At 35.0% G+C, this 27,518-nt stretch overlaps 1 protein-coding gene across 1 annotated transcript in view; it reads right to left on the bottom strand.

The window, feature by feature from the left end:
- The window catches only part of LOC142338020 (uncharacterized), a 98,489-nt gene that overhangs the window by 18,989 nt on the left and 51,982 nt on the right, over nucleotides 1-27,518 (bottom strand). Inside the window, exons 5-7 of the mRNA XM_075387654.1 lie at nucleotides 17,609-17,816; nucleotides 10,255-10,428; nucleotides 9,550-9,699 (exon numbers count right to left, since the gene is read on the bottom strand). Of these exons, the coding sequence (XP_075243769.1) occupies nucleotides 9,550-9,699; nucleotides 10,255-10,428; nucleotides 17,609-17,816 (532 nt within the window). The remainder of the gene's footprint in view (nucleotides 1-9,549; nucleotides 9,700-10,254; nucleotides 10,429-17,608; nucleotides 17,817-27,518) is intronic.

The following is a 27,518-nucleotide window of genomic DNA, read 5'->3' as shown; positions in this document are numbered from 1 at the left end:
TGTGGAAAGCCTACTCCTTTGTTTATTACAAACTTTGATGATTTATTTGTTTCTTTCTCAGGCAGATTTGATATGAATACGGGAAAAACCGTAATTTCGAAAATTAATATTAATTATTACAAAATGCAAGTCGGCACCGACAACAAAATAAGGTGAACGGTTTTTACGAGACACCTTAAAACGAGCTAGTTGGTAGCCAACATTTTGGAATTCATAAAAAAATTCTTGAAAACGTTGGAAAAGACACTATTGATTATGATGCTCATATGCGTATGAAAAGTAATTTTATGATGTATAAGGTCTATCGTGATTTGGAACAGACTGACTTCCTGATTTTACAAAATATGTGCGAGCTCAGACGCACTCAAATCCAAATGATCAATGCATTGTCTTACGAAAACAATAGATTGGCCGGATACATGTTAACCGGAAATCGTTCAATGTTCTTAGAAATTGAAGGTGTTATAGGTTTTCTATATCCGTGTACAAAGAAAATTTCACCGCTTAAAGTACTTGATCGCTGTTACGGCCGTATTCCGATCTTTTATGACGGAAAAACTATGTTTGTTAACCCTATTACGCGCCAAACATTTCCATTTGCAAATGAAATAGACTGTACAGATACTTTCAAAAATTTGTTTCAGCTTGATTTAGATAATTATAATCCTTGGTATCGGTTGATGCCGGCGCCAGTTCCCTTTAAACCGCCCGCTGTTTTTGCTCCACAACAAATTCGTTATATTCAAAAAATCCCAGACTGTGATTCTCGTCGTGCTGGTATTTACACTGTAAACCAGTTGAAAGATTTTTGGAGAACAGTTTTACACAAATCTGCATCTAATTCAGTTTTGAAAAAGATTTCTCGAACAGTGCTTCAAAACGCCCATGTAGACAATAGTCAACGCGATATCTATCGCGCCGCAGGCCTCAATAATCGACTATACTTAGATTCAATGTTGTCACCATCTTTTTTTGATCACTTTAAGAGTACTTTTGGAGAAATTGGCTATTACATAGAAAGAGCCGGAATTTTTGTTTGCATGTTTCATGTTGATCAAGTTCTTGATCGATGTCGTAATTTTTATTTTAAGAGCTTTCGAGATACAAAAACTGTCGAAAAACACTATTGGTTTTTGGAAAACATTACTAGGAGCCTCGTACAATTTGTTTCTACTTTCCATTGTAACATCAATTTATCAAACACCTAAAGATGATGAAAACTCTGATAACAATACAAACAATGAACCAAACAGAAGTCGATACCTCAAGCATACACCAGATAATAACATCTATCTTAACAACAGTCAAATTGAATTGTCACCACTCACTGCCCCTGAAGTGGCATCACCTCTTATGCCAGAAATACCACATCTTTACCCTAAAGTTCCTACTGAGCAAGAAGTAAATGCAATTGCTCCCCCATAATTCAGTCATCCAATTTGTCTTTTTTTACCTAATTCATCACACTTAATCAACTCTTATTAGTCTAACTTAACTGTTACAGCATTATGATTTGAGATGCAAAACTTTAATGATCTTTTTGTATCCGAGTACCATAAAGGTTTATTTATTAAGTTTCACGAATTTTATGGACATATATATTACTCTCTTATACCTGCTTATGAAAACTAAGTGCATTTAAAAGTTAGCGCACCCAAATTTTCTGACTTAGTAGACAAATTAATTTATTCAGACCACGAAAAGTTTTATACTCTTAAGGAATTTTTACTTGATTGTGAATTTGTTCTACTCGATTTAGGAAGCAACATCCAGTTTCTTTTATAAAATGACGCACCTCGATCTTCAAAAGTCCCTTCGGGAACTGATTATTTTATTGGCTATTTTATACGTTTTAAAAAATTTTGCCTTATTTCTTAAACGTTTCAGAGAACCAAGCGTATTCACAGTACATTGCAAACACTTCGAGATCCATCAGCACGAGAATATTGTTTTGGAATGTACTTTTACTTCCAAGGCAGTTTAGTAAGACCTTATCAGATTAATCGATCTTTTTTATCCATTTTCCCTATCAAGTAACCCCCACTCTAGAAGTTTTGTTTGATTTTGTAGACTCTTGGGACGAAGGTTCGATAACAATACCAGCTTTTTCCCTTTATTGGAACTTTTTTTGATGCTTTCAGAGCAAAATTTAGATCAGATCCCCATTCAAATCTCCAACTGGTAATGATTAATATACAGAATAGATCCCTTACCCTTAAATTGAATAACATAAAATATATTATCCTTGGATTTTCCACCACCCATAACTCCTTCCAAATTTACATTCGACAACCCCACGGCATTTTAAATCAATATCTAACTTTAAAAATTAGTCACCCCCAGATACTCGAAATAGCCTTATTCTTATCCTTTTATTCAAGAGCCGAAATAACAATTAAGTACCCTATTTCCTTATTTTAAATCATGTTTTTCCTTTTAAAGAAAGAATTAGTTGAAATTTCTGGTTTCTTGAAAACTTCGAAACTGAACCTTCCCTTCAAGCATTTATTTTAGTAAACCTGAAGAACGTCAAAACCCAGAAAAAATCAACCTTCTCAGTCTACCCCACTTCTGTTTACTGGAATTATTTCTTTTACCTCCTCGAAAACGAGTCCAAATGTGCTAGAAATATCTCAACAGAAACCAATAAATTAATATAATTAAGATCTTTCACTTAAACCAGCATTTAGTCAGAATAACTGACATTAAACGTTCCTTTATAGAGACTGATATCTATACCTCCCCTTCGTTAGAAATTTATTATGTTAACATTGATACCCAACAAAGTTTAACGAAAACCCTAACTCCCCTTTCACCCCATTGGAATTTCTTTTTGAAAATCGAAAAATCGCTATTTTTGAGATTAGATCAATTAAATCCCCCAAACAACTTCAACAACGAAACTATTTATCCATCTCGAGATTTTTAAAATGGGAAATTGTTTATCCTTCAGAATAGTTTTTCCCCTCCAGAACTCATCACGCCCCCTATTGTCGAATATCGTGATGAATGTCCCTTTTGTTTAAGAATTACTTCATGCTGGAAAAAATTGCACCCTTCCGACGGAGACCAACCCCCTCATCTAGTTTGCACTGATTGCAGAACTAACCTACTCAAACACTCCTCCCAACCAATCTTCCAACTTTGCCTCCGCCACATTTATACGCTATCCCTTAGTTTTTATTACCGATGTTTTTGCTGCAACCCGCATAAATAGAGAAATATGTCACCTCCTCCGCTCACCCGCACATAAAATGTCACCAGAACCGTGGACATTTTGTGTGTAATCCCTGTGCTCAAGAGAAACATAATTGCCCCATTTGTTTGAAGAAGATCAACCCTCACGACGTTTGGTCGGAAAGTTCTTAACAATGCACCCCACTTTCGTCCCAATCCTTATTCTCTTCTTATTCATCATCGCCCTCTCTGTTGGCCTCCTCATAGAAGTTCTCCTCCTTCCTTATTTAACGACCCTTCATCACCAGCAGGTATATACTGCAACGCAAAACAAAAAACCCAGCTGCGCGGGTCGTCGCACTGAGGGGAGCCACGAGGTCCGAAACCCGATTTAGTCAGTTAAATCTGACACAATCTGTTCAAAGCTTCTAAACATTTAAATTTTTTGTTAATTAAAAAAGGATAATCCGATTTTCTAAAACGGAGATTGTTTTCCACATTTCAATTCTTTCGAGTTTTTCTTTTCCTTCTTTCCACCCCGGTGGGAGCTTCGCAAAAATTGATTCTGCACATAATGTGTGATTGTATTCCTTTTTCTAAGAGTATGAATTTGTTGGTACGATAAAAAGTACGATGATTTTCGCTTGAAAAAGCTAATGTTTCATCTTAAATGTATTTATATGTTTATTATCAAGTAAGATGACCAAAAGATAGTTAGAAGACATCCAGCTACCCACAGAGCAGTATGACCCCGTGGCTAACTGGATGGCAGACCTTCCCCCATTGACAAAAAAACCCCGAGACTTCCATCCTCGCCAACGTGGCAACAAAAACAACATTAACAAACAGCGCCATCTGTCAAAACAACATCGACAACACCAACCCGGACAACAATCGCACGAAACGATTAAAACCCAGGCTTCTCGACCTTTGCAAAAAAAACCCATTAGACCATAGTTTGCCGAAAGGGAAATAATTCCCCCTCAAAGACGATCGCCTGGAAATCCAAAGGTTACGATAAATGCTGCCACTCGACAAGAACCCAAAATTTGTAACTTCCTTAGACTACTCACTAACAACTGAGTATAACCAATGTCGCCTCTCAGAATTGACAACGATTCAGAACGTCAAAACAAATACCAAGATGCTCGTGTCCACCGATTCTCTGTCAGTGATTCCTAACTTTTCCTTGGTACCTACTCTAAACCTTTGGAGACTGAGGAATAGGAACGATTAGGACCGGACATATGAACTAGAAAATAAAGTTCTAAAGACTCGTGTTGAAGTGCCGTTCGAGCAGATAACAGCATTCCCGAACAATGACTCCCCACAACCGGAGACCATTTCATCCGATCACCTAATTGTTGAGAACTCCCATTTCCGGCGTCAGCTTTGGGATTCGGAATCCAATATTGCAGACCTTCAGAGCAAACTCGATCGATTAACAATTTCAAAGCAAACTGCTTGCCACGAGAAAGAAGAGTTGAGAAAACAGTTAGTGGTCTCTTCAGAAACTCTGAAGATCCGAGATCGGCAACAGCAAGAGCTTCTGAAGAAAGCAAGTCAGTTGATAGAATCAAATCAGCTGCTTGGACTCCAGCTCAAGGAACTGAAAGAAAAACATAGAGTCCTTCTAGCAAAACTTGACAACCAAAACAATTAAAATTTCATTTGTTATCTCGTATTAATGTTTCTCTTAATCTATCATTAAAAGGTTTTCCATTTTGGAACCAATAGCTTGTAATTTATGTTTAATGTCTCGCGCTTGCGCTTCTTTTCTATCTATTCAGTTTGTACCTCAACTTGTTAAACTTTTTTTTTACTCAGTATCTTAATACTTAAGTTTCTAGTGTATTTGATCTGTAACTTGTTCTAACTAACCATGGGCGCTTAACTCATAGACAAACAAATTGCATTTGAGATTATTCTTTGGCTATGCTATTTTTTCAGTCTACTGTTGAGTTTATTAACTTTCATACCACTTGTAACTTTTAACTGAGTTAACACTAACAATGTATTACTGAACTCTGAATATACATGCTCCTACCCTTCTATAAATATTACTTGTAAGCTCAAGAATTTTTTACAAATCGAATGTAAACTTTATACGATTGAGCACAATTTTTCTCTTCTTTAAACCGGGGTGAGCTGTAGTTTTGCTAATTGGATAATTGCCGCTGCAATTATCGATACTACAGAGAGTATAATTATTTAACCGTCGACTTTGTGAACCTTTTAGACTTAGTCTAAACTGACGGAATATTAAGAGAGAGCTATGCTGCGTAAATTGCGTTGAGTGAATGAATACACTATTCATAGCCAAATACTGCTGTGTATTATTTAATACACTATGGAGCAGGCCATAGCGGCTGATTCACTGCCGCTATTAATACGCGTACTAAGTGAAGGATACTGAAGCTATTCAGGCCGCTCTTCAGCAGCAAGCCTGAAACGAATATATGAGTAAAGACGAGTAATAGTCGGCTCCACGAATGACCTAGGAATTGATTCGGAGCTAGTCATAGGTCTTGTGATTTTTTAGTCGTGTTGACTCAGTTATAAACACGCACAAGCTTAGAGCTTGCTGCTGAAGGAAATCACACCAAACTCAACCAGCGCGAACGTAAGACGCTTGATTTTCAACCAAAAAATTTCTCTCTCTCTCTCTCTCTCTTCCTCTCACTGCTCTGAGAGCGAAATATCTACTCCTCAGCTAAGAGGGAAATATCAGCAGCGATTATAAGTCTGCCAATTTTATAGCAAAATATAGTTAGAATAATGTTCACATCCAGCAGTAAGATGGATTCAATTTATTGATTAAGATTAGATATCCCACCATATTTTCAAGTAAGATTTACCCCCTAATTGTGCTCTATCCTTTCTATCTATTTTCTAATTAATCTTTACATCTTATCAATTTTATTTTCTAGCAAACAACACATAGATTTGGAAATTAGCAAGGAACATTGTGAGCATATAGTGAGACTTATTCTAGCACGTTATTAAGGTCGCTACAATAATATAGATTTAGCTCTAGTGTGGTAATTAAGATCAAGCGAATAAAATACCTACCACATAAGAGTTAAAAATACAAACGGCATTTGCAATTTAATGATGCAGCGAACTTTTGAATTAAACACATTACACTTACAGTAATTAAATTTTGCTGATATTGTAAGCAGACAAAGGATAATGTGTGTTTTTACCGTTTATTCGGTTTATGGCCGTAATTTGTTTTTGCCAACAGTAACGAAAATCTATCAAATCTTTTACCGGTGCCGGACATATTTTTTTCCTATACTAGACTATTCATAAACTGAGGGATCTCTGACGACAAAAAGTGCATATTTGGAGGGTGCAAACAGTCTGGTTATATAGGACTGGGGGAGGGGGCGTAACAGAAAAGATCCCTCTCAATATTACTTAAACGAAAAATTTGATAAGACTACCCATGGAAAAAACAATTACAGGACATACAAATTTTAAATTGCAACATGCGCGTTGTTTTCAAAATTTTGCGGCATCTTTATAATGGCCTCTTTATAAGTGCATATTTGAGTGCATATTAAAAAATATTGAGTGCATATAAGTGATATTGAGTGCATAATATTGAGTGCATATAAGTGCATATTAAAAAGTGCATATTTGGAGGGTGCTAACAGTCTTGTTATATAGGACTGGGGGAGGGGGCGTAACAGAAAAGATCCCTCTCAATATTACTTAAACGAAAAATTCGATAAGACTACCCTTGGAAAAAATAATTACAGGACATACAAATTTTAATTTGCAACATGCGCGTTATTTTCAAAATTTTGCGGCATCTTTATAATGGCATCTTTATAATGCGGCAATCTTTATAAAGGCCATTTGTGTTCAATTGCAAATGCGAGTGTATGAGATGCAAACTATATGCTATTACATGTATAAGTCGGGGGTGTAAATGGACGTGGAAGTGGCAGTATCGGAAAAGAGCCCGTTTCTCCAACTTTTCCTGTTGCGTCACGAGTAATCATTGACCTTAGTGCTCAATTAAGCTCTCTACTGGGAATTCTAGGGATCAATATATAAAGTTACAAAAGGCTGAAGTTGAGTATAAGAACACAAACATATGAACAAAAAGAAATACGAAGTGAAACTAGTACTCTTAATTAAATAATAACATTAAATAAAAGAGAAATTTGAAATAATGATTTTTACTCTTTCAGATTTTTTTTCTAAGTTTTTTCTAACTCTTCGTGAGGCGACACGTCACTTTACTCCGACCATCATAAGAGTCAGTTGCAGCTTGGTAAAGCCATTTACCCAAGCATATGCAGAATCAACAAGCTCTGCCCTGAACAAAATGGTAACCGACAGTTTTGTATCTAATCTTGAATGTTGTATCTGCAGACTGTGGTCTTCTAGATCAGTTGAAATCACTGACCCTCAGCATCAGGACTCTTATTTATTCCCTTCCTTTCCTTCTTGAGTTCTTTTTTTGAACTTATATTTTTCATTGATGAACTTCAACCATAAAAGCTTACATTAATTTTTTATATAAGATAAAGGAATTATCAACAGTATCAATCAACTGTAAGTGTTAAAATTTATTCTTTGGCTTATATCGAAAATGTATGGTTCTAAGATATTGTTGGCCAAACAGGCGAATCCTATATTTTTCAACAGTCCGTTTAATAAATTTTCAAATGCATCACAGTCGAGCCAGAGCTTGGCTTCAGCACTTAATAACAAGCAAGGGCGAAGAATCGCTACAATTATTTTGAATTGTACTCGATTGTATTCCATTTAAATTGGAAAAACAAACAATTTTCAGAGAGTTTGATCTTGAAAGTTCAAAAGAAAAATTGATCACGGGTCGAACAAATTAAAATCTGCCTTTGAGAACTGTTAACACAAAATAAATTACTAATAAAAACTGTTTTTTTTCAACTTTATTAAGATTTATAAAACTACACGTCTAGATTACCTTTTCTGATGAAAAAGTTATCTGGTATTATTCTTTGCATCTTAAACTTCCTTTCATTTAATTCAGCTCCTTGCGCTTAAGTTTTCCTGCCAATGCCCAAAAAATGTGATTATTCACGGCTTGCCGTTTTTTTGAGCTTCGAAGGACTTTAGAAGAGCTTTCGCTCAAATCTCTTGCTGTCAGAATTACTCGCAATAATCAATTCATCTTGTAGGATCTTGTGCAAAAAAGTGGATATGTTAGAGGATTCTGAGAGAGAAATGATTATCTTGTAAGATTCTGGCAGAAAAATTGCTATCTTGCAAGATTCTTGCAGAAAAATTGCTATCTTGCAAGTTTCTGGCAGAATGAATGGTTATCTTGTAAGATTTTGGCAGAAATCTTGCAAGATTATGCATAATCTTGCAAGATTCTGGCAGAAATCGACTGGGGTAGAAAAACGAACAATCTCTTTTTTCTATTCCTTTCATTTTGATTTTGATCTATAAACAACAGAATCAGAATAATTGTAATATCAAGAAAAAAGAGCAGTTTTTTTTCCGTAAATATGTTGTTGGGATGGATGCTCAAGTAACACTAAAAAACCAACGCTAATTTGAATAAAAAAATAAATACTTACTTTTAAAAGTGGGTGTTTTGACTGTTCAGGAATTTTTTGACATGATGTTTCAAAATTTTGTCCGTAATGAGAAAACAAGTTCAAATTTGGTTTTAAATGTTTTCGTGGAGAACTTCAACAAAGTCATCAAATATTAGTTCTGAGCCTACAGTATTAATTTTTTAAAGAAGGAAGAAAAAGACAGCAAAAACATCACATTGCATAAAAAATTAAAAAGTATCTACGATTTAAATCTACTCAATATCATTCTGATTGGCCATTAGAGTCTGTGTTTGCAAAACAGTATAAATGTTGTGAAATAATTTCACATAATTCAATAAGTAGTTCTTTATTACCAAGAGGGTCTTTTAATCATGTGCCCATTTTTACCTGAGAAAATGAGTTAAAAATGCGATTTTTTGGGTGACCAACAAGTTTTGTGCCATTGCTCTCACTTCTCTGCCTAATTGAGCAGAAGACTTTCGCAATATTATTGAATCTCACTTTGTTTATTTAGAATAACTAGATTAGATCACTGCTGTCGTTTGTTGATCCGTAGCCCCATGATTTTATACTAAACCTCGACAGACCCCCTCCCACGATGTACCCGCCACATTTTTACATTATGTTTTTCTCTGTAATGGCACATGCTCTACAAGTGTTGGTTCTTAACGTACTGGTAGGGGGGGGGGACACAAACGGAAAAGATCTCTTACTGCTTATCTCAAACAAGTCCACATTAGTTTCAGTTTTATTGCTAAAAATTCATACTTCAGCTTGTATTGAAGAGAAATTGACAGCCTCTTACTTCTACAACGTCGAAGTACTCAAGGGTCATGGTGATATCACGAGCACCCACTACCCGTAAGGTTGAATTCTCATTGGGCGGAAGAGGATGAGGAGAGCCTTCGATTGTCATGACGTTACTCGAATACAACCCATGGCTGACAGACCTGATCTAAAATAAAACATTTTTTGTCAGTATTGATTTCCGTGGAAAACCTTGGAATTTTTGAAGTATTCCATTTTTACTTTTTGGATTTGTTTATATCCCTGTTGAATTTCAGCTAAATTGCTCTTTTAACGATTAGAAAGATACATTGAAAGAATTTATATTGCAGTCATTATTTTGGGACCACCATTTTTGTGTTTGGAGAACAGCTAATGGGTCTAAAATCAAACTCTGTAGAACCTAGATGTGAACCAGGAAGGTCTTAAAACGTACATTTTGTTAATTTGAGAGTGTTGTTGGTTTTTTTTTGGGGGGGGGGGGGTGCGTTCGACCTATTTCACGTCAGCTTTTATCACGGTAAGAAAAGATACGTTAACGTTCAAAATGTCAAAACTGTGATAAGCTTTCAAATGGATTGCATAAGAACTATAAACTAACCTCGGAAGAACTATTAGCCAACTCTTGACACGATATTTGAAATGTTCTACTTAAAGTCAGAGACATCCCGGTTCATTCCTTTCAAAGTCATTTTTGTCACGACTGATCGTTTTCAAAACTCACCTCATATGTGTATTGCTTGCCTGCTGTCAATTGAACGGAATCGTGCAAACTCCATCCTGAATCAGAAATAACATGACTCAAATGTCTGTCCAGGGTCTTGTCAGTGATGTTGTATCCATCCACCCTTCTCTCTTGTGCCCACTTGAACTGAATTACCTTTGTTGATCCGTCAACCTGTAACAAAATTCGTTCCCTTTGTCAGTAGAGGTTTTTATGGGATTTGCGGAACTAAAAAACCTAACAATGGAAAATCAAAAGGTGCACGAAACATCAACTCATGGGATCGCAAAGAAACTTACCAACAGATTAACGGGTAACACGGGGGCCAAAAGAATTCAATCAGTTGAATTATCTACAAAATTTTGCTAATATTTTTGATATCTTATCGATTCGAAATTCTACATCAGCTAAAAAATATTTTGCTTGATTGCCTTGTGAATAGATCTTGGTTCCGTATCAGGAATATAATTTTGTGTTTTTGTGTTTACTCTTCACGAGAGCGGATTTCACCAGTTTAAGGGCAGTGGATGTTAAAGTTAGGATTCTACGGGTGGGAAAAATTAACTTCCGACCTCAGATTCATTGGTCATTAAGATAGCGACAACACAAAACTAAAATTAAGTTGAGTTCTGTTACCTTTACCTATCAAAATAAAAATAGAAGTTTTCAGGTAATCTCACCTTTGTTTTCTGAAAATTTAACAAACAAAATTTTCCAAGCGTCTCTGTGTTCTTACGAAATCGTCATATCCTGCCTCCTTTCTTAATTAAGTTTTTTTAAGTAACAAACAAAAATTTCCAAGCTTCTCTGTGTTCTTTCGAAACCATCACATCCTCCCCCCTTTCTCAAGTAAGATTGTGTAAAGGTTCTCCAAAGGTATCTGCTTGTTTTAGTTTTCTTTACGATGTTTGTGAATGCTCGGATAATTCAGATTTTAGTTGTACTGCAGTTGATGCTGCTGCAGAAGCTTCTTCTCGATGAGAAGGCACAACTGTGTTTTGAACTTGTGATTCTGATTGAAATACGGACTCCTCCTAGTGGTGGCTCAGTTTTCACATTGTCCTCATTTAAAATGGCAATTTAATTGCCGGTCACCTGAATTGTCCGTTACATTTTCAAGCCGTGATAATAATTTATTCAATACTTTTCCGATTATTGAAATGGCGGGAACTGTCTTCGTTTTTTCATTGGCCACTAATGTGGGCTTCCACAAGTCGGAAGCTGCTATTGCTGGTAGTCTGACTCTGCGTACCAGAAATAGCTAAACTGGAGCTTATAACTTTGTATTCAAAGTGTTACGATGTTTCATCATTGTCCTATACAGGAATAACCACAAACGTTGAGAATGGGACTCTGCACTTGAAGTGCCCACTTCACTGCCTGAACTGCTCTTTCAGCTAGTCCCTTAGCTCTTGCACAATAGCGGGCGATTCTATATTCCTAATTCCCGTTATTTAGCACTTCTGTTTGAGACCATCACCTACAAATTCGGGAACAGAATCAGATACTAAAATTTTAGGTAATCCGAATCTTTAAAAGATTCGAATGTGATATACATTAACTGTTTCTGAATTTGTTTTTCCTGTGGGAGAAGCTCCTATCTAGAGGGAACCCGCTCAATAATAACTAAGATGTTGCATTGGTCATTATCATAACCCTATATCATGTAAAACAGTTCCCAAACGTCGGCTTCTGGCCGCGCTTATTTTGTTTTTCCGAGGCTCGGCCTGTTCATTTGACAATTCTAACATCTACTAACAAAATAATGAGTGTCTTTTGTAATTGCCAGGCCACAAGGCTACAACTTCGACCGAGGCTTTTTTGCCAGTATTCGTCTCAATTGCTTTCACCAGAAGTTAAAATATTAGTTTTGCTGGAATTAAGGCAGCAAATCCTTCGAAGGTGATTACCTTTTGTCTGTTCAATGCATCCTTCTCTTATTCAAATCCTTTTTCATGCCTCCAAAAAAAATTTTCAGTTGACACGGAGTAGTCTCTTTCTGTTCTGTTCTGTTCTGTTCTGATTTCTGCTTGGGTCACCAAATCTGTTTAATTGAGGTAAAGGATGTTGATTGCCAAGTACACTCTGTCGTTATCAAACGCGTCTCCATCAAAATCTAAACAGCGTGGGGTATCTGATCTACTGGTATGCACTTCAAATGAAGATTGAAGCCCATCAGAGCTAGTACCGATTTTGTGAATCTAGATTTTGCTGTCTCTGGGATTTCCTTGTCTGGTGCACTGTTCCATTGTTTTTTGGTATTTCTGAAGAATAAATTGTTTAGAAAATTTATTTGCTTGACCACGAACACAAGTGCCAGTGCTTCCAGCTGTTTTTAGCACCTCACCGCTGCAGTCAATTTCCATGAGATACATTATATATATAATATACTAATACAGGTTTCCTTTCCTGCAAAATAATGTCAGCTGCTTTTTTGGGTGCGCCATTAGTTATTGTGGTTTCTTTTTACAAAATGTTAAATCATACAGTGAATGAGGTTCATACATAATTGATTGTGTCTTCGAAAATTTTCTGTTGCTATCCGTTCCATGAGAATTGCTATATATCATGTCGTTCAGTGGCAACATTTCACTGGCGAAATCGGTAATAATTTTTCCGTAGAAATTCGCCTGCCCAACAAACGAATGTTGAGATGTCTGTTGTTAGTTGGTGGTTTACCAATTTCAATTTTTTCAACACGTTTGGGATCTCGAGCTCTTCTGTGCTTAGAAATCGAGTACCCCAAAAAAATAACACTATTGAATGGTGCAAGGAGATTTTTTCGTAATTAATAGTAAATCTTTCTCACGTAGTCGACACTTGACTGAATGCGTCCTTTTGTTGACTTACTCTTTGGTAATTCCTTAGAGCATAACATCGGCTTGAAAGATCGCCACCCCCCCCCCCCCGGATTTTTGTAGGCATTGATTTCGTGAATTCTAAAAGACTGGAGAAAAGTTCTTCTATCATTGAGAAACAGTACGTGAGATGTATAGAATGTGAATAAAAATTCATGTTCGATTTGACAGTAAGCGTCTGAGAGGCCAATTTTGCCAAAGTGAGAAGCCCCATAAAGATTAAAGAATATTGTGTCACTGTATTCCTGGTCCAATATTTTGTCATTGAAATTCAATTTCAATTCAACGCAATGTCTCTGTTATCTCAATTATAGTGTCGCTGCATCAACAGTGGTGATGCATTCGTGATTCCTCCTGGCTGCACAGGATATAAGCTGACCTATTTGACCGTCTGTTATAGATTCTCTATGACCTTTTCTTCAAAATAGAGAGGTAATTTCCTGACTTTGAAGAACATTTGTCATCTAATTCACGTACAAATTGCCTTTCGGACAGAATTTTGTCCTTTCTGTCCTTTGCAAAAACAAAATTTCTGAAGGGCATTTCTAATGTCTTGAAATGGAGTGTCTAAAGGTTTTTTAGGACCCGATAGGCTCCTATGTTAGGTGAGTGCGCACTTGCTCGGGGAGATATTTCTAATCAAAATCGCGTTTAGCTTTGTGGCCTTCACTTATCGACATAGCAATGGAGTTTTCTCCTCTTTTCGTTTTCTTAAAATTTAAAAAAGGATAACATCCTACTTTCTCGATGTTCTTTTGAAACTATCACTAAACCAGCGGCTACTAGGTACAATTATTACAACAATGTTGAACGTAGCCGTTATGAAAATTTCAATATTCAAATATATATATATATATATATATATATATATAATGTATATATATATATATATATATATATATATATATATATATATATATATATGTATATATATATATATATATATATATATATATATATATATATATATAATTAACAGAACATAAAGAAATAAGGGCAAACTCAAATAAGACATTTTTCAAATGCGGTTCGCCTAAAACATGTTATAGCCATATAAAACAAATTAATCAAATAATGAGAGTCGTAAATCACAAAAATACAAATGTTGCGTCGTTAATCTCATGAAAAGATGGAATAAAAACAGTAAAGGAGAACCCAGAAAGAAAAAAAACTGTAATAAAAATGACACAAAATTGAATATCATCATTACTTCGGCTTGCTATCGTCTTTTGAAAAGCTGGCAATCGTTAGGATTGCACACTACATATCAATAACCTGTCGCTATCAGACCTCATTATAGAGGACTTCCTCAAAGATATCCAGACTCGAGATCACAGGCACTGGTTCAAAATCAGGCCTGAAGAAAATTTCGCTGCCTAGAATTTTTTGAATTGATTTGGTGAAATTAAATGCAATGCATCTTAGATCAGGATAAAAACGGCAACCCACGCCACAAAGCAGGAAAGGAGTAAATTATTTAAATACAATGATGAAATCTGGAAATTGCTGCTCAAAAACACCGTACGCAATAAATTAACAATGTGATTAACCGAACTAAAGATACAGTTAAAAGGGAAAGTTTGTAGTTTCTTAACTAATCACATATTTAGATCAATGAAAATTTTAGCAAAATGATGAAAGAATATTTGAAAATTGGAGAAAGCACACAACATCCCAATCAGTTAGAACGATAAAAGGCAAAAGGTTTTAATTTCTTTTATTTATTGACTTTTTAAGTTCTCTCCATTTATTAAATCTGCGTGGTCTCCATTATTAAAAAATCTTCGTTTATCTTGATCTAAAATTCAAATGTTTGCTGATTATTTCTTATTGCCAATCTTAATGTTTTCTCCGATCTTTGATGTTTCATTCCCTCTCCCTCAGACTTTTAACTCTCGTTTTTTTAGATTTCCTCGCGTTATTGAACTTGAAATGAACACAAGTCCCCTCCTCTTGGATGATATTGCTTAAGAAAAGGCTCCCTTTTCATTGGGTGAGTTCAATAATGATTAAGGGCGTGCTTCTAACTCATCAAGAGATTGAGTCAGCTCAACGCCAGCATTTTGGAATAGTTATCTTCACATTACGTCCCACATAATCGGGTCGCTAAATATCAGACAAGTTCAACTAATTGTTTCATTCAACTACGGAGCTCGCGACCAGAGCATAGTAGCTGATCTGCGCATAATGACAACAGAACGTGATTGAACTGCTCTATTTAAGGCAATGGAATGTCCCACTGACTGATAATTTCTGCTATCAGCTAACAACGACATGCGCATTAAGGCCTTCTTCAGAGTCTTAGACAGACCGCCCAAAACATCTATTGCTAGGGGGACAAAATAAATACCTTGTTGAGCACATCTTTTTTCATAATGAGCATACTTTTGATCTTCAGCAGCTTCAATTGCATAACCAGACTTCTCTGCCGCATGAGAAATAAAGTTCGGTTGCAGAGAGGAAGTCGCGGTTATGTCTAGAGCAACAGATTGGCCAGATTTCCAAGAAGGCAGATAGACATCTCTTGGGCGTGAGTTATTTTCCGCAATGAGATTGCGTTTTTCAATTGCTGGGGACAAATTAGCTGCTGAACAGGCGGAAGCTATACAATCACGAATTCTATCGTGCAATTAAATCGCATCTCCCCTTACACTGCTGGCAATGGCATGGTCACCAAATGTGTCCAATGTACCTGAAATGCAATAAGGACATTTTCTTTTTGATCATAAACCGCGATCCCGAGCCTGTACTTGACACTGACTTGAAATTCCTTAGCTGAAAATTGTACACCTAGAGCGGGAATTGGAGGTGTAGCAAGCCCCGCTCCAGAATGAGGCAGGCGTAGTGATTGGAGTCTTGCATTTTCCATGGTTGGCGTATGATTTCTTATTAGGTCAGCAAGTCTATCTTTATCAAGTGATTCTTGGATGTTCTCTTGCGTGTGCGAAGAAAGTAGATTGAACGGTTCCAGACTTTGGTGTAACTCTTTCAAAGTCACTTTCTGAGGGACGCCTACTTGTTATTTTGTTGACGAGCTCGTCTGACCAGCTTGTTTTAATGCAAAAAAGTCATTAAATCTTTAACATTGTTTAATCAGCAATTGTTATAACCTCATTGACAAAAGAGAACGCCATAATAATTCAGTTTTACATAATAGATGACATCATCAAAGCTGAGTCATCATATTTTTAATAAAGCTAATTTTTGAAAACCTAGTTGTCAAAAAATACTGCAAACTGTAAACTTTTGCAATTTTTATATCTATTATCCCGTTGTCGATTGATATCGGAAACAAAAAGGGAATTTTTTTGGTTAAATTGGCCTCAAAATTGCTATGTACTCATATTTTCCAATAACTGTATACCCTAGTTGAAACCAGATGTTTATTTTGCAAAGTCTTGCAAGATTATTGCAAAATAGTGATCTTGTAAGATCTGGCGAAAGGATGGTTATCTTGCAAAAACATGCATGATGATGGCTATCTTGCGAGATCTTGCACGATGAAAGGTTATATTGCTAGATTCTCGCAATTTCATATCGGTCGAGCTCTGCTTTCATTGGTTGTTTCAGGCGCGTTATGTTTCCTTTTGTTCAGCGTCTTTCCAAGACATAGTTGCGCGTGTTTTAAGAGATAACTTAAAACAAATTTACGTTAGCTAAATGAGTTTTATTATTGAACAACTTAGTTTTAGCTAAGCAGAATTGATACTGTTCTGTTGGACACTACGAACACAAATAGAGAACGTTCTAAAAATTTTGAAGTGTGCCCTTAACCATGTAGGATCTCCACAATAACGCTTTTTTAATCAAATTTTTCGAAATTACATGGCTTTAGTTCTTTCAAAGATTTTTTTAAATTTTTAATCATAATAAATTCTCAATTAATTTTTGTATGTCAACATATGCAGTTTCTTATGAGTTAATATTTACTTTGCGGAAAATTTCAAAATTTGATGGTCTTTTTCTTGTGCAAATTGTAACAATAAAGAAAAAATATTTGGGAAACAACGTACTACTCTCATGCAGGTCCTGTTCACGCATGTTCCTATTACTAGCATATTTGGAAGATGAATTTTTATCTTGCAAGCTTCTAGCAAGACGAGTTAATTTCTAGCAAGACTTTTTTTAAAAAAAAACTGGCGGGATGATGTTTTGTCTTGCAACTCCAGAATCTTGCAAGATTTTGCTATATAACTTTTTGATCGAGACAGGGCTCTGACCCAAGGAATTGCAAAATAGCTACTTTGGATTGCGTCCCCCAAATCGTATTTGGTTCCTATCCCTAATTCTTTGCTTCGATTGCGGTTGTCAGCATTGTGTTGTGTTGCCAAATATGTATTTTCTTTTTGTTTGACCTCCACCGTTCGTTAATTAGCATATCAAGGCAGTAAAACTCAGTATAATTTCGGAAAATTAACTATCATATTTAGGCAAAATGTTTCATATTTCCATAAAAAAGCAAAAACTTAATCAGAGATGGAAAAGTTTTAACTCACAAAATGTTCACTCCCAATTGTAAGAACAAAAGTGTCGTAAGTCTCAAGAGTAGATGCTGCTTCAACCAGGGATATTGGGCTCATTGGTGGATTGGTGTCAGAGAAAGTGTAGTTCCTCTGAAGTGGGTTCGATCCCCGGTTGGTTGCGATAATAGTCCAAGCGTATGATGATCCAGGGACAATGTCAAAGGAGAACGCCAAATTTAGCCTAAAAAGTTCAATTATCCTACTTTGCGAATCCAATTAATCTGGAAGCAAACAGTCAATAAAGTTTGTTTTTCAGAAACTCTTCATATTTTGGTTTCATATATGATCTGCTATGTTATTTTTTAATAGCACTGATTTGATTTTCACAGATTGATAAGATCAGGTCCGACAAAAATTTGTTTTTACCGGAATTCCATTACAAAATTGCACAAAAAAGTTGGAATCAGCTATGTAAATTCATTAATACAAATTTCCACTCAATTTTTTTACACAAAGTACATATTCACACAAAATTAAAATAAACTGTAAATATTTTGGTTAGTAGTTTTTGTTACTAATTTCAAACAAACTGTATCACTACAATTAAAAAAAATAGGAAACTCAAAAGTGGAGCATCACTCTTCTTTATACAGTTGCATCATGACAACAAATAATTCGGCCATTGGATCAAAGTTCAAAAATTTTTATATAATTGAATAGCTTATTAAAAGTTAACCCTCAAAGGCTGCTGCTGTTCCTTTTTGAAATTTTGTGTGAACTATTCTAATGGCCGCACTGTTTGATCTTAAGATACAGCAGTGCACAGAAGAGTGGGGTTACACTTTTAAAAATTATGACTTTTGAAATGTTATAATGTAGGAACTCGGGAATAATTAATGGTTACCATGGTAATACCAGTGGGGATTTGTGCATATAATATAGATTTACAAAATTTTAATTTAAGGTTGTTTTTATTCACTCTCTTTAGTTTAAGAATCGAAATCAGTCGACGAGTACCCTATTATGTTTTCTGAAATAGCTTGTGACAGGGTTACGAGGACAAAGTTATGAGTCCCAACCTCAAACATTTGATAATTTGGCATTAGACTGCTTCACTTTGTTTCAGGATTTTCTGTAGAACAACTCAATTATTGCCAGTTTCAGATAAAAAAAAGAAACTAGGAAAACTAAGATTGTGTTCGGAAAAATTTGCAGAGAACACTGAATTCTTACACTTTAAGCTAAGTCTTTAATGTATTTTTTAATCAGTTTTTTATGTCAATGTAAACGATATTGCTCGTAATTTCTAAAAAAGTTTTTTGGAAATCAAAATATAAGAAATTGGATCGCTAGGTTTTTCCTGTATTTTTTGTTAAATTTACATATGTAACAAATTTTTTGCTACTACGTCGTGTTCAAACTCAACTCAACACAATCACCTCCTCAATTTAATTCATCAAAACAAAAATGCGCATCAAAATGAACAAAATTTTCAAATTTGATGTGCTTTACAAAATTTAGTATATTTATGTTGTAAAAAATTGTAGGAACAAGGGAAATATTTGACTTACTATTGTCTGGATCTTTCACAGATTCTTCCTTTCTTGCAAGGTTTTACAAAATAAACATTTGATTTAAACGGTTTCTACAGTTTATCTCTTCATCTTGAGATTGTAGGACTTGGCGGAAAGCTACCAGGAGAAAGTTCGGATGAAAAAAATATGCATCTTTTTTGAATATAAAAGGTGAGCGGAACGAGTGATAACTAAAAATTACTTTGAAACAATTGCTGACGTTTGAAAATGAGACTTCAATCACACCCGGGCCGAGGTGTCAACGCTAAAAAACGCAAAATTATGTAAGGTTGGCGTTGAATGCGTTGAATTTATGTATGATCTACGCCTGAGCGTACATCTTACATAAATTCAACGCATTCAACGCTAATCTTACATAATTTTGCGTTGAATTTTGGCGTAGATCTTACATACTTAGCGTTGAATTTTAGAGTAGATCTTACATATTTAGCGTTGAATTTAGCGTAGATCTTACAGTTTTAGCGTTGAATTTAGCGTAGATCTTACATATTTAGCGTTGAATTTAGTGTAGATCTTACATTTTTAGCGTTGAATTTAGCGTAGATCTTACATATTTAGCGTTGAATTTAGCGTAGATCTTACATATTTAGCGTTGATCTTACATGAATTCAACGCATTCAACGCTAATCTTTCATAAATTTGCGTTGAATTTTGCGTAGATCTTACATGTTTAGCGTTGAATTTTAGCGTAGATCTTACATATTTTGCGTTGATCTTACATAAACTCAACGCATTCAACGCTAATCTTACATAATTTTGCGCTGAATTTTGGCGTAGATCTTACATATTTAGCGTTGAATTTTAGCGTTGATCTTACATAAATTCAACGCATTCAACGCTAATCTTACATAAATTTGCGTTGATTTTTGCGTAGATCTTACATGTTTAGCGTTGAATTTTAGCGTAGATCTTACATATTTAGCGTTGACTTTAGCGTTGATCCTACAAAAATTCAACGCATTCAACGCTAATCGTACATAATTTTGCGTTGAATTTTGGCGTAGATCTTACATATTTAGCGTTGAAATTTAGCGTTGATCTTACATAAATTCAACGCATTCAACGTTAATCTTACATAACTTTGCGTTGAATTTTGGCGTAGATCTTACATATTTAGTGTTGAATTTTATCGTTGATATTACATAAATTCAACGCATTCAACGCTAATCTTACATAATTTTGCGTTGAATTTTGGCGTAGATCTTACTTATTTAGCGTTGAACTTTAGCGTTAATCCTACATAAATTCAACGCATTCAACGCTAATCGTAGATAATTTTGCGTTGAATTTTGGCGTAGATCTTACTTATTTAGCGTTGATTTTTAGCGTTGATCTTACATAAATTCAACGCATTCAACGCTAATCGTACATAATTTTGCGTTGATTTTTGGCGTAGATCTTACATATTTAGCGTTGAAATTTAGCGTTGATCTTACATAAATTCAACGCAATCAACGCTAATCTTACATAATTTTGCATTGAATTTTGGCGTAGATCTTACTTATTTAGCGTTGATTTTTAGCGTTGATCTTACATAAATTCAACGCATTCAACGCTAATCTTACATAACTTTGCGTTGAATTTAGGCGTAGATCTTACTTATTTAGCGTTGAACTTTTGCGTTGATCCTACATAAATTCAACGCATTCAACGCTAATCGTAGATAATTTTGCGTTGAATTTTGGCGTAGATCTTACATATTTAGCGTTGAAATTTAGCGTTGATCTTACATAAATTCAACGCATTCAACGCTAATCTTACATAACTTTGCGTTGAATTTTGGCGTAGATCTTACATATTTAGTGTTGAATTTTATCGTTGATCTTACATAAGTTCAACGCATTCAACGCTAATCTTACATAACTTTGCGTTGAATTTTGGCGTAGATCTTACATATTTAGCGTTGACTTTAGCGTTGATCCTACATAAATTCAACGCATTCAACGCTAGTCGTACATAATTTTGCGTTGAATTTTGGCGTAGATCTTACATATTTAGCGTTGAAATTTAGCGTTGATCTTACATAAATTCAACGCATTCAACGTTAATCTTACATAACTTTGCGTTGAATTTTAGCGTAGATCTTACATATTTAGCGTTGACTTTTGCGTTGATCCTACATAAATTCAACGCATTCAACGCTAATCGTACATAGTTTTGCGTTGAATTTTGGCGTAGATCTTACATATTTAGCGTTGAAACTTAGCGTTGATCTTACATAAAATCAACGCATTCAACGCTAATCTTACATAATTTTGCATTGAATTTTGGCGTAGATCTTACTTATTTAGCGTTGATTTTTAGCGTTGATCTTACATAAATTCAATGCATTCAACGCTAATCGTACATAATTTTGCATTGAATTTTGGCGTAGATCTTACATATTTAGCGTTGAAATTTAGCGTTGATCTTACATAAATTCAACGCAATCAACGCTAATCTTACATAATTTTGCATTGAATTTTGGCGTAGATCTTAGTTATTTAGCGTTGATTTTTAGCGTTGATCTTACATAAATTCAACGCATTCAACGCTAATCTTACATAACTTTGCGTTGAATTTAGGCGTAGATCTTACTTATTTAGCGTTGAACTTTTGCGTTGATCCTACATAAATTCAACGCATTCAACGCTAATCGTTGATAATTTTGCGTTGAATTTTGGCGTAGATCTTATATATTTAGCGTTGAAATTTAGCGTTGATCTTACATAAATTCAACGCATTCAACGCTAATCTTACATAACTTTGCGTTGAATTTTGGCGTAGATCTTACATATTTAGCGTTGACTTTAGCGTTGATCCTACATAAATTCAACGCATTCAACGCTAGTCGTACATAATTTTGCGTTGAATTTTGGCGTAGATCTTACATATTTAGCGTTGAAATTTAGCGTTGATCTTACATAAATTCAACGCATTCAACGCTAATCTTACATAACTTTGCGTTGAATTTTAGCGTAGATCTTACATATTTAGCGTTGACTTTTGCGTTGATCCTACATAAATTCAACGCATTCAACGCTAATCGTACATAGTTTTGCGTTGAATTTTGGCGTAGATCTTACATATTTAGCGTTGAAACTTAGCGTTGATCTTACATAAATTCAACGCATTCAACGCTAATCTTACATAACTTTGCGTTGAATTTTGGCGTAGATCTTACTTATTTAGCGTTGAACTTTAGCGTTGATCCTACATAAATTAAACGCATTCAACGCTAATCGTACATAATTTTGCGTTGAATTTTGGCGTAGATCTTACATATTTAGCGTTGAAATTTAGCGTTGATTTTACATAAATTCAACGCATTCAACGCTAATCTTACATAACTTTGCGTTGAATTTTAGCGTAGATCTTACATATTTAGCGTTGACTTTTGCGTTGATCCTACATAAATTCAACGCATTCAACGCTAATCGTACATAGTTTTGCGTTGAATTTTGGCGTAGATCTTACATATTTAGCGTTGAAACTTAGCGTTGATCTTACATAAATTCAACGCATTCAACGCTAATCTTACATAACTTTGCGTTGAATTTTGGCGTAGATCTTACTTATTTAGCGTTGAACTTTAGCGTTGATCTTACATAAATTCAACGCAATCAACGCTAATCTTACATAATTTTGCATTGAATTTTGGCGTAGATCTTACTTATTTAGCGTTGATTTTTAGCGTTGATCTTACATAAGTTCAACGCATTCAACGCTAATCTTACATAACTTTGCGTTGAATTTTGGCGTAGATCTTACATATTTAGAGTTGACTTTTGCGTTGATCCTACATAAATTCAACGCATTCAACGCTAATCGTACATAATTTTGAGTTGAATTTTGGCGTAGATCTTACATATTTAGCGTTGAAATTTAGCGTTGATCTTGCATAAATTCAACGCATTCAACGCTAATCTTACATAACTTTGCGTTGAATTTTGGCGTAGATCTTACTTATTTAGCGTTGAACTTTAGCGTTGATCTTACATAAATTCAACGCAATCAACGCTAATCGTACATAATTTTGCGTTGAATTTTGGCGTAGATCTTACATATTTAGCGTTGAAATTTAGCGTTGATCTTACATAAATTCAACGCATTCAACGCTAATCTTACATAACTTTGCGTTGAATTTTGGCGTAGATCTTACTTATTCAGCGTTGAACTTTAGCGTTGATCCTACATAAATTCAACGCATTCAACGCTAATCGTACATAATTTTGCGTTGAATTTTGGCGTAGATCTTACATATTCAGCGTTGAAATTAAGCGTTGATCTTACATAAATTCAACGCATTCAACGCTAATCTTATATAACTTTGCGTTGAATTTTAGCGTAGATCTTACATATTTAGCGTTGACTTTTGCGTTGATCCTACATAAATTCAACGCATTCAACGCTAATCGTACATAATTTTGCGTTGAATTTTGGCGTAGATCTTACATATTTAGCGTTGAAATTTAGCGTTGATCTTACATAAATTCAACGCATTCAACGCTAATTTTACATAACTTTGCGTTGAATTTTGGTGTAGATCTTACTTATTTAGCGTTGAACTTTAGCGATGATCTTACATAAATTCCACGCAATCAACGCTAATCTTACATAATTTTGCATTGAATTTTGGCGTAGATCTTACTTATTTAGCGTTGATCTTACATAAATTCAACGCATTCAACGCTAATCTTACATAACTTTGCGTTGAATTTTGGCGTAGATCTTACATATTTAGTGTTGAATTTTATCGTTGATCTTACATAAATTCAACGCATTCAACGCTAATCTTTCATAATTTTGCGTTGAATTTTGGCGTAGATCTTACTTATTTAGCGTTGAATTTTTGCGTTGATCTTACATAAGTTCAACGCATTCAACGCTAATCTTTCCACTCCATTTCAGACCACTTTACGATTTCAAAAGTTTTTCAAGTTTTTTTCAAGGAGTCAATGTTTTCACTGTTTCGACCCCTATACTTCACAGGTGAGAAACATGAGGTCAGAAAAAAATCATTTTTAGTCCTCTTTTATAGTGCAAAATCCAATTCAGACCATCTTATGATTTCAAATTTGTCAAGTTTTTTTTCAAAAATTATTTTTTTTTACTGTTTCGATCCCCTATACTGCACAGGTGGGAAAAGTGCAGTCAGCAAAAAATAACTCTTTAGTCCTCTTTTATAGTGCAAAATCCGTTTCAGATCATTTAACGATTTCAGAACTTTTTCAAGTTTTTTTTTTCAAAAAATCATTTTTTTTCACTGTTTCGAACCCTATATTGCAAAGTTGAGAAACATGACGTCAGAAAATATCATTTTTAGTGCTCTTTGATAGTGCAAAATCCAATTCAGACTATTTTACGATTTTAAATTTTTTTTAAACTTTAAATTAATTTTTTTTTTACTATTTTGACCCCCTATACTGCACAAGTGAGAAAAGTGAAGTCAGCAAAAAATCACTTTTTAGTGTTCTTTTATAGTGCAAAATCCATTTCAGACCATTTTAGGAATTCAAATTTTTTTTCAAAACTTTAAAAATTTTAAAATTTTCCCGGTACGCCTCACATGGTAAAGACGTTGAATATGCTAGCAAAATACTACGCAAAATCAACGCAAAATATGTAAGATCTACGCTAAATTCAACGCAAAATATTTAAGATCTACGTTTTATAGGAATTGCGGCTCTTACGGAAACCAAGGTACTGTGGCACAATGGTAGAAGAGGCGACAAGCAAACAGGAGGTCAGCAGTTCGAGTACCATACGCAACAGGAGGTAAATAGTTCAAGTGGACGCTTTGTTTTTTTGTAAGATCAACGCTAAATTCAACGCAAAAATATGTAAGATCTACGCTAAATTCAACGCTAAATATGTAAGATCTACGCTATATTCAACGCTAAATATGTAAGATCTACGCTAAATTCAACGCTAAATATGTAAGATCTACGCTAAATTCATCGCTAAATATGTAAGATCTACGCTAAATTCAACGCTAAATATGTAAGATCTACGCTAAATTCAAATATGTAAGATCAGCGGCAACTAGCCTTGACAAGTCGGAAAATTCACCTCAATTTTCTTACATAATTTTGCGTTGAATGCGTTGAATTTTTTTCTTCAGATTCAACGCATTCAACGCAAAATTATGTAAAAAAATTGCGGTGAATTTTCCGACTTGTCAACGCTAGTTGCCGCTGATCTTAAATAATTTTGGCCAAATTCCTCGGCCCAGGCAGTCAATGGAGTTAGTTGGTAAAAATGTCTGATTACCATGGTAATAACAGTGGTCTTGCGCATATAAAAATATATAAAATTTTGTCTAAAAGTTGTTTTCATTCTTTCTCTGTAGAATATAATTTAAAAATTTCCAACGATTCTACTTATTACGTTGTTTAAAACAACTTGTGACATGGTTAAGAGAACAATTTTTCCGGTTCAATGATCTATGCAAAAACATTTGATATTCTGGGTTGAGACTCTTATAGCCCCAAAATAGGTTGCTTCAAGACTTTGTTTAGAATAACTCCAAAAACAATTTCCAGTAATAATTTTTCTTGGAATTCAATTTGTCAGAATTTTCAGCACTCGGTTTGTCCTACATTTTTTAATGCTTACATTTGTTTTTAAAAAACCTTAAGACCACATCTAGTTCAAATTCAAATTTATACAATTAGTCCTTGAATTTACTTGATCAAAATACAAATGCGCATGAAATTAAAGAAGATTTCATAACTTAATGTGCTCTATGAATTTTAGTAGATTCAAAGTTAGCTCTGGTCAAATTCGAATGATAAATTTGTAAGAACTTGAAAGACCAAAACAAAAATTTTATTTGTCAGTGTCTGGAAATTTATTCTTTCAACTAAAAAGTTCATACAACATAAACAATCGACACAAGAAGTTCCTGCAACCAATTTCTCCATTTTGAAACCATAGATTCTGGCGGAGACTTACCAAAAGATGCATCGAATGAAAGTAGTATATAATACCTACGTAAAGAAAGGGGGTTATCATTCGACTCTTGACCATAGGATAATTGGTAGTGGCGGTTAAGTGGGAATAGGATAGGCGGGATAAAATCTTTCCGCCGCTGTTTATTTCCCTTTCCTATTTCATCTTTCCCTTTTGAGTCTTGCCGCTTTTTCCCCTTTAACTTTGCTTTCTTTCTCGCTGCTTGCTTTTGATTTTAAAACACTCTAACAAATTAATTTAAACCCAAATTTCACTCTGAATGCAAAATCAATACTGGTTCAGTTTTGAGTGTCTCTCTCTCCTCTCTCTCTCTGGGCAATTTAATTTAATTATGCACTCTAATATCGCCTTGCAGTTTTACACACTGGGCTCTCTGACTCGCTTTCACTTGCTTCTTCTGCCTCAAAATTAGTGAAAAGATTATCGGGCGTAGAGTTTTCTTCGAAACTAGCATCGAAATCAACGATATCGCTACTTACAATATCGGATTCATTTATATTCTGAGGGGCGGCAAAACCGGGGTCTGGTGGTTGCCACGTGTTGGAACTTTGGGAGGCGGTATTTGGAGAGGAATGTGGTACAACAAAACTGTTGTCCCACTCTGGGCTCGAGCTCAAAAGTAAGTAGCTAAAATCGTCATAAACCCAATCCGCATCGTCGTTATTCCAATAAATTTCATCGATAGCATAATTGCCAATTTAATAATGACCAAACGGGAGGGTTTTTATGCCATCGGGTAGTATATAGCGCTTGTTGTCAAAAGATGACAGACAAATTTTGTTCGTAGTAACTGTCCGCAGCCTGTGTTGGTTGGACACAATCCTGGTGTTCTCTGAGCGCAGATGGTTTCCAGTGCTGAAAGTGTTTGAGAATTCGAGGTGACGAAGATGTTGTTATGCGGCCCTCGTCACCCTTTTTGCTGAAATTTTTCAACAATCTACAATAAAGAAAGAAAGAAATAAGAAAAATTAGGTGCTATTATGATTACTAACCCCCTATGTAATTATAGAACGATTTAACACCCTCCAGATGCCTACTAATCCAATACGAATTTTTATACAACAACTAACAATATTGTTTTATGAGAGAATTAACCAACTTTTTGACAGGATGGAGTGCAGCTTCGGCTTCAAACATATAAAGTCAGCAATATAGTCGCCGAAGAATTTCTCCTTGTATTTGAGAACGACTCTTTTGTTAGTCGTATTGTATAAAAAATGATGGGGCGGGTATTTTGAGTAATCAAAATGACTCAATACTGACTGTGGCTTCTGTGATAACTCTGTATGAAAATCGTCACTTTTTATCGCATAGAGGAGACTATCCGTATCGCTGTAAAGAAGGCGACAGTCAAAGTTGGGGCGCATGACATTGTAATGGAATGAGTACATGTG

Source organism: Convolutriloba macropyga, chromosome 4 (genome assembly GCF_964194025.1).
Source record: "Convolutriloba macropyga chromosome 4, txConMacr16.3, whole genome shotgun sequence".
Taxonomy (NCBI): Eukaryota; Metazoa; Xenacoelomorpha; order Acoela; family Convolutidae; genus Convolutriloba; species Convolutriloba macropyga.
Note: the sequence above shows the minus strand (reverse complement) of the source record. Positions and strands in the feature narration are given on the sequence as shown.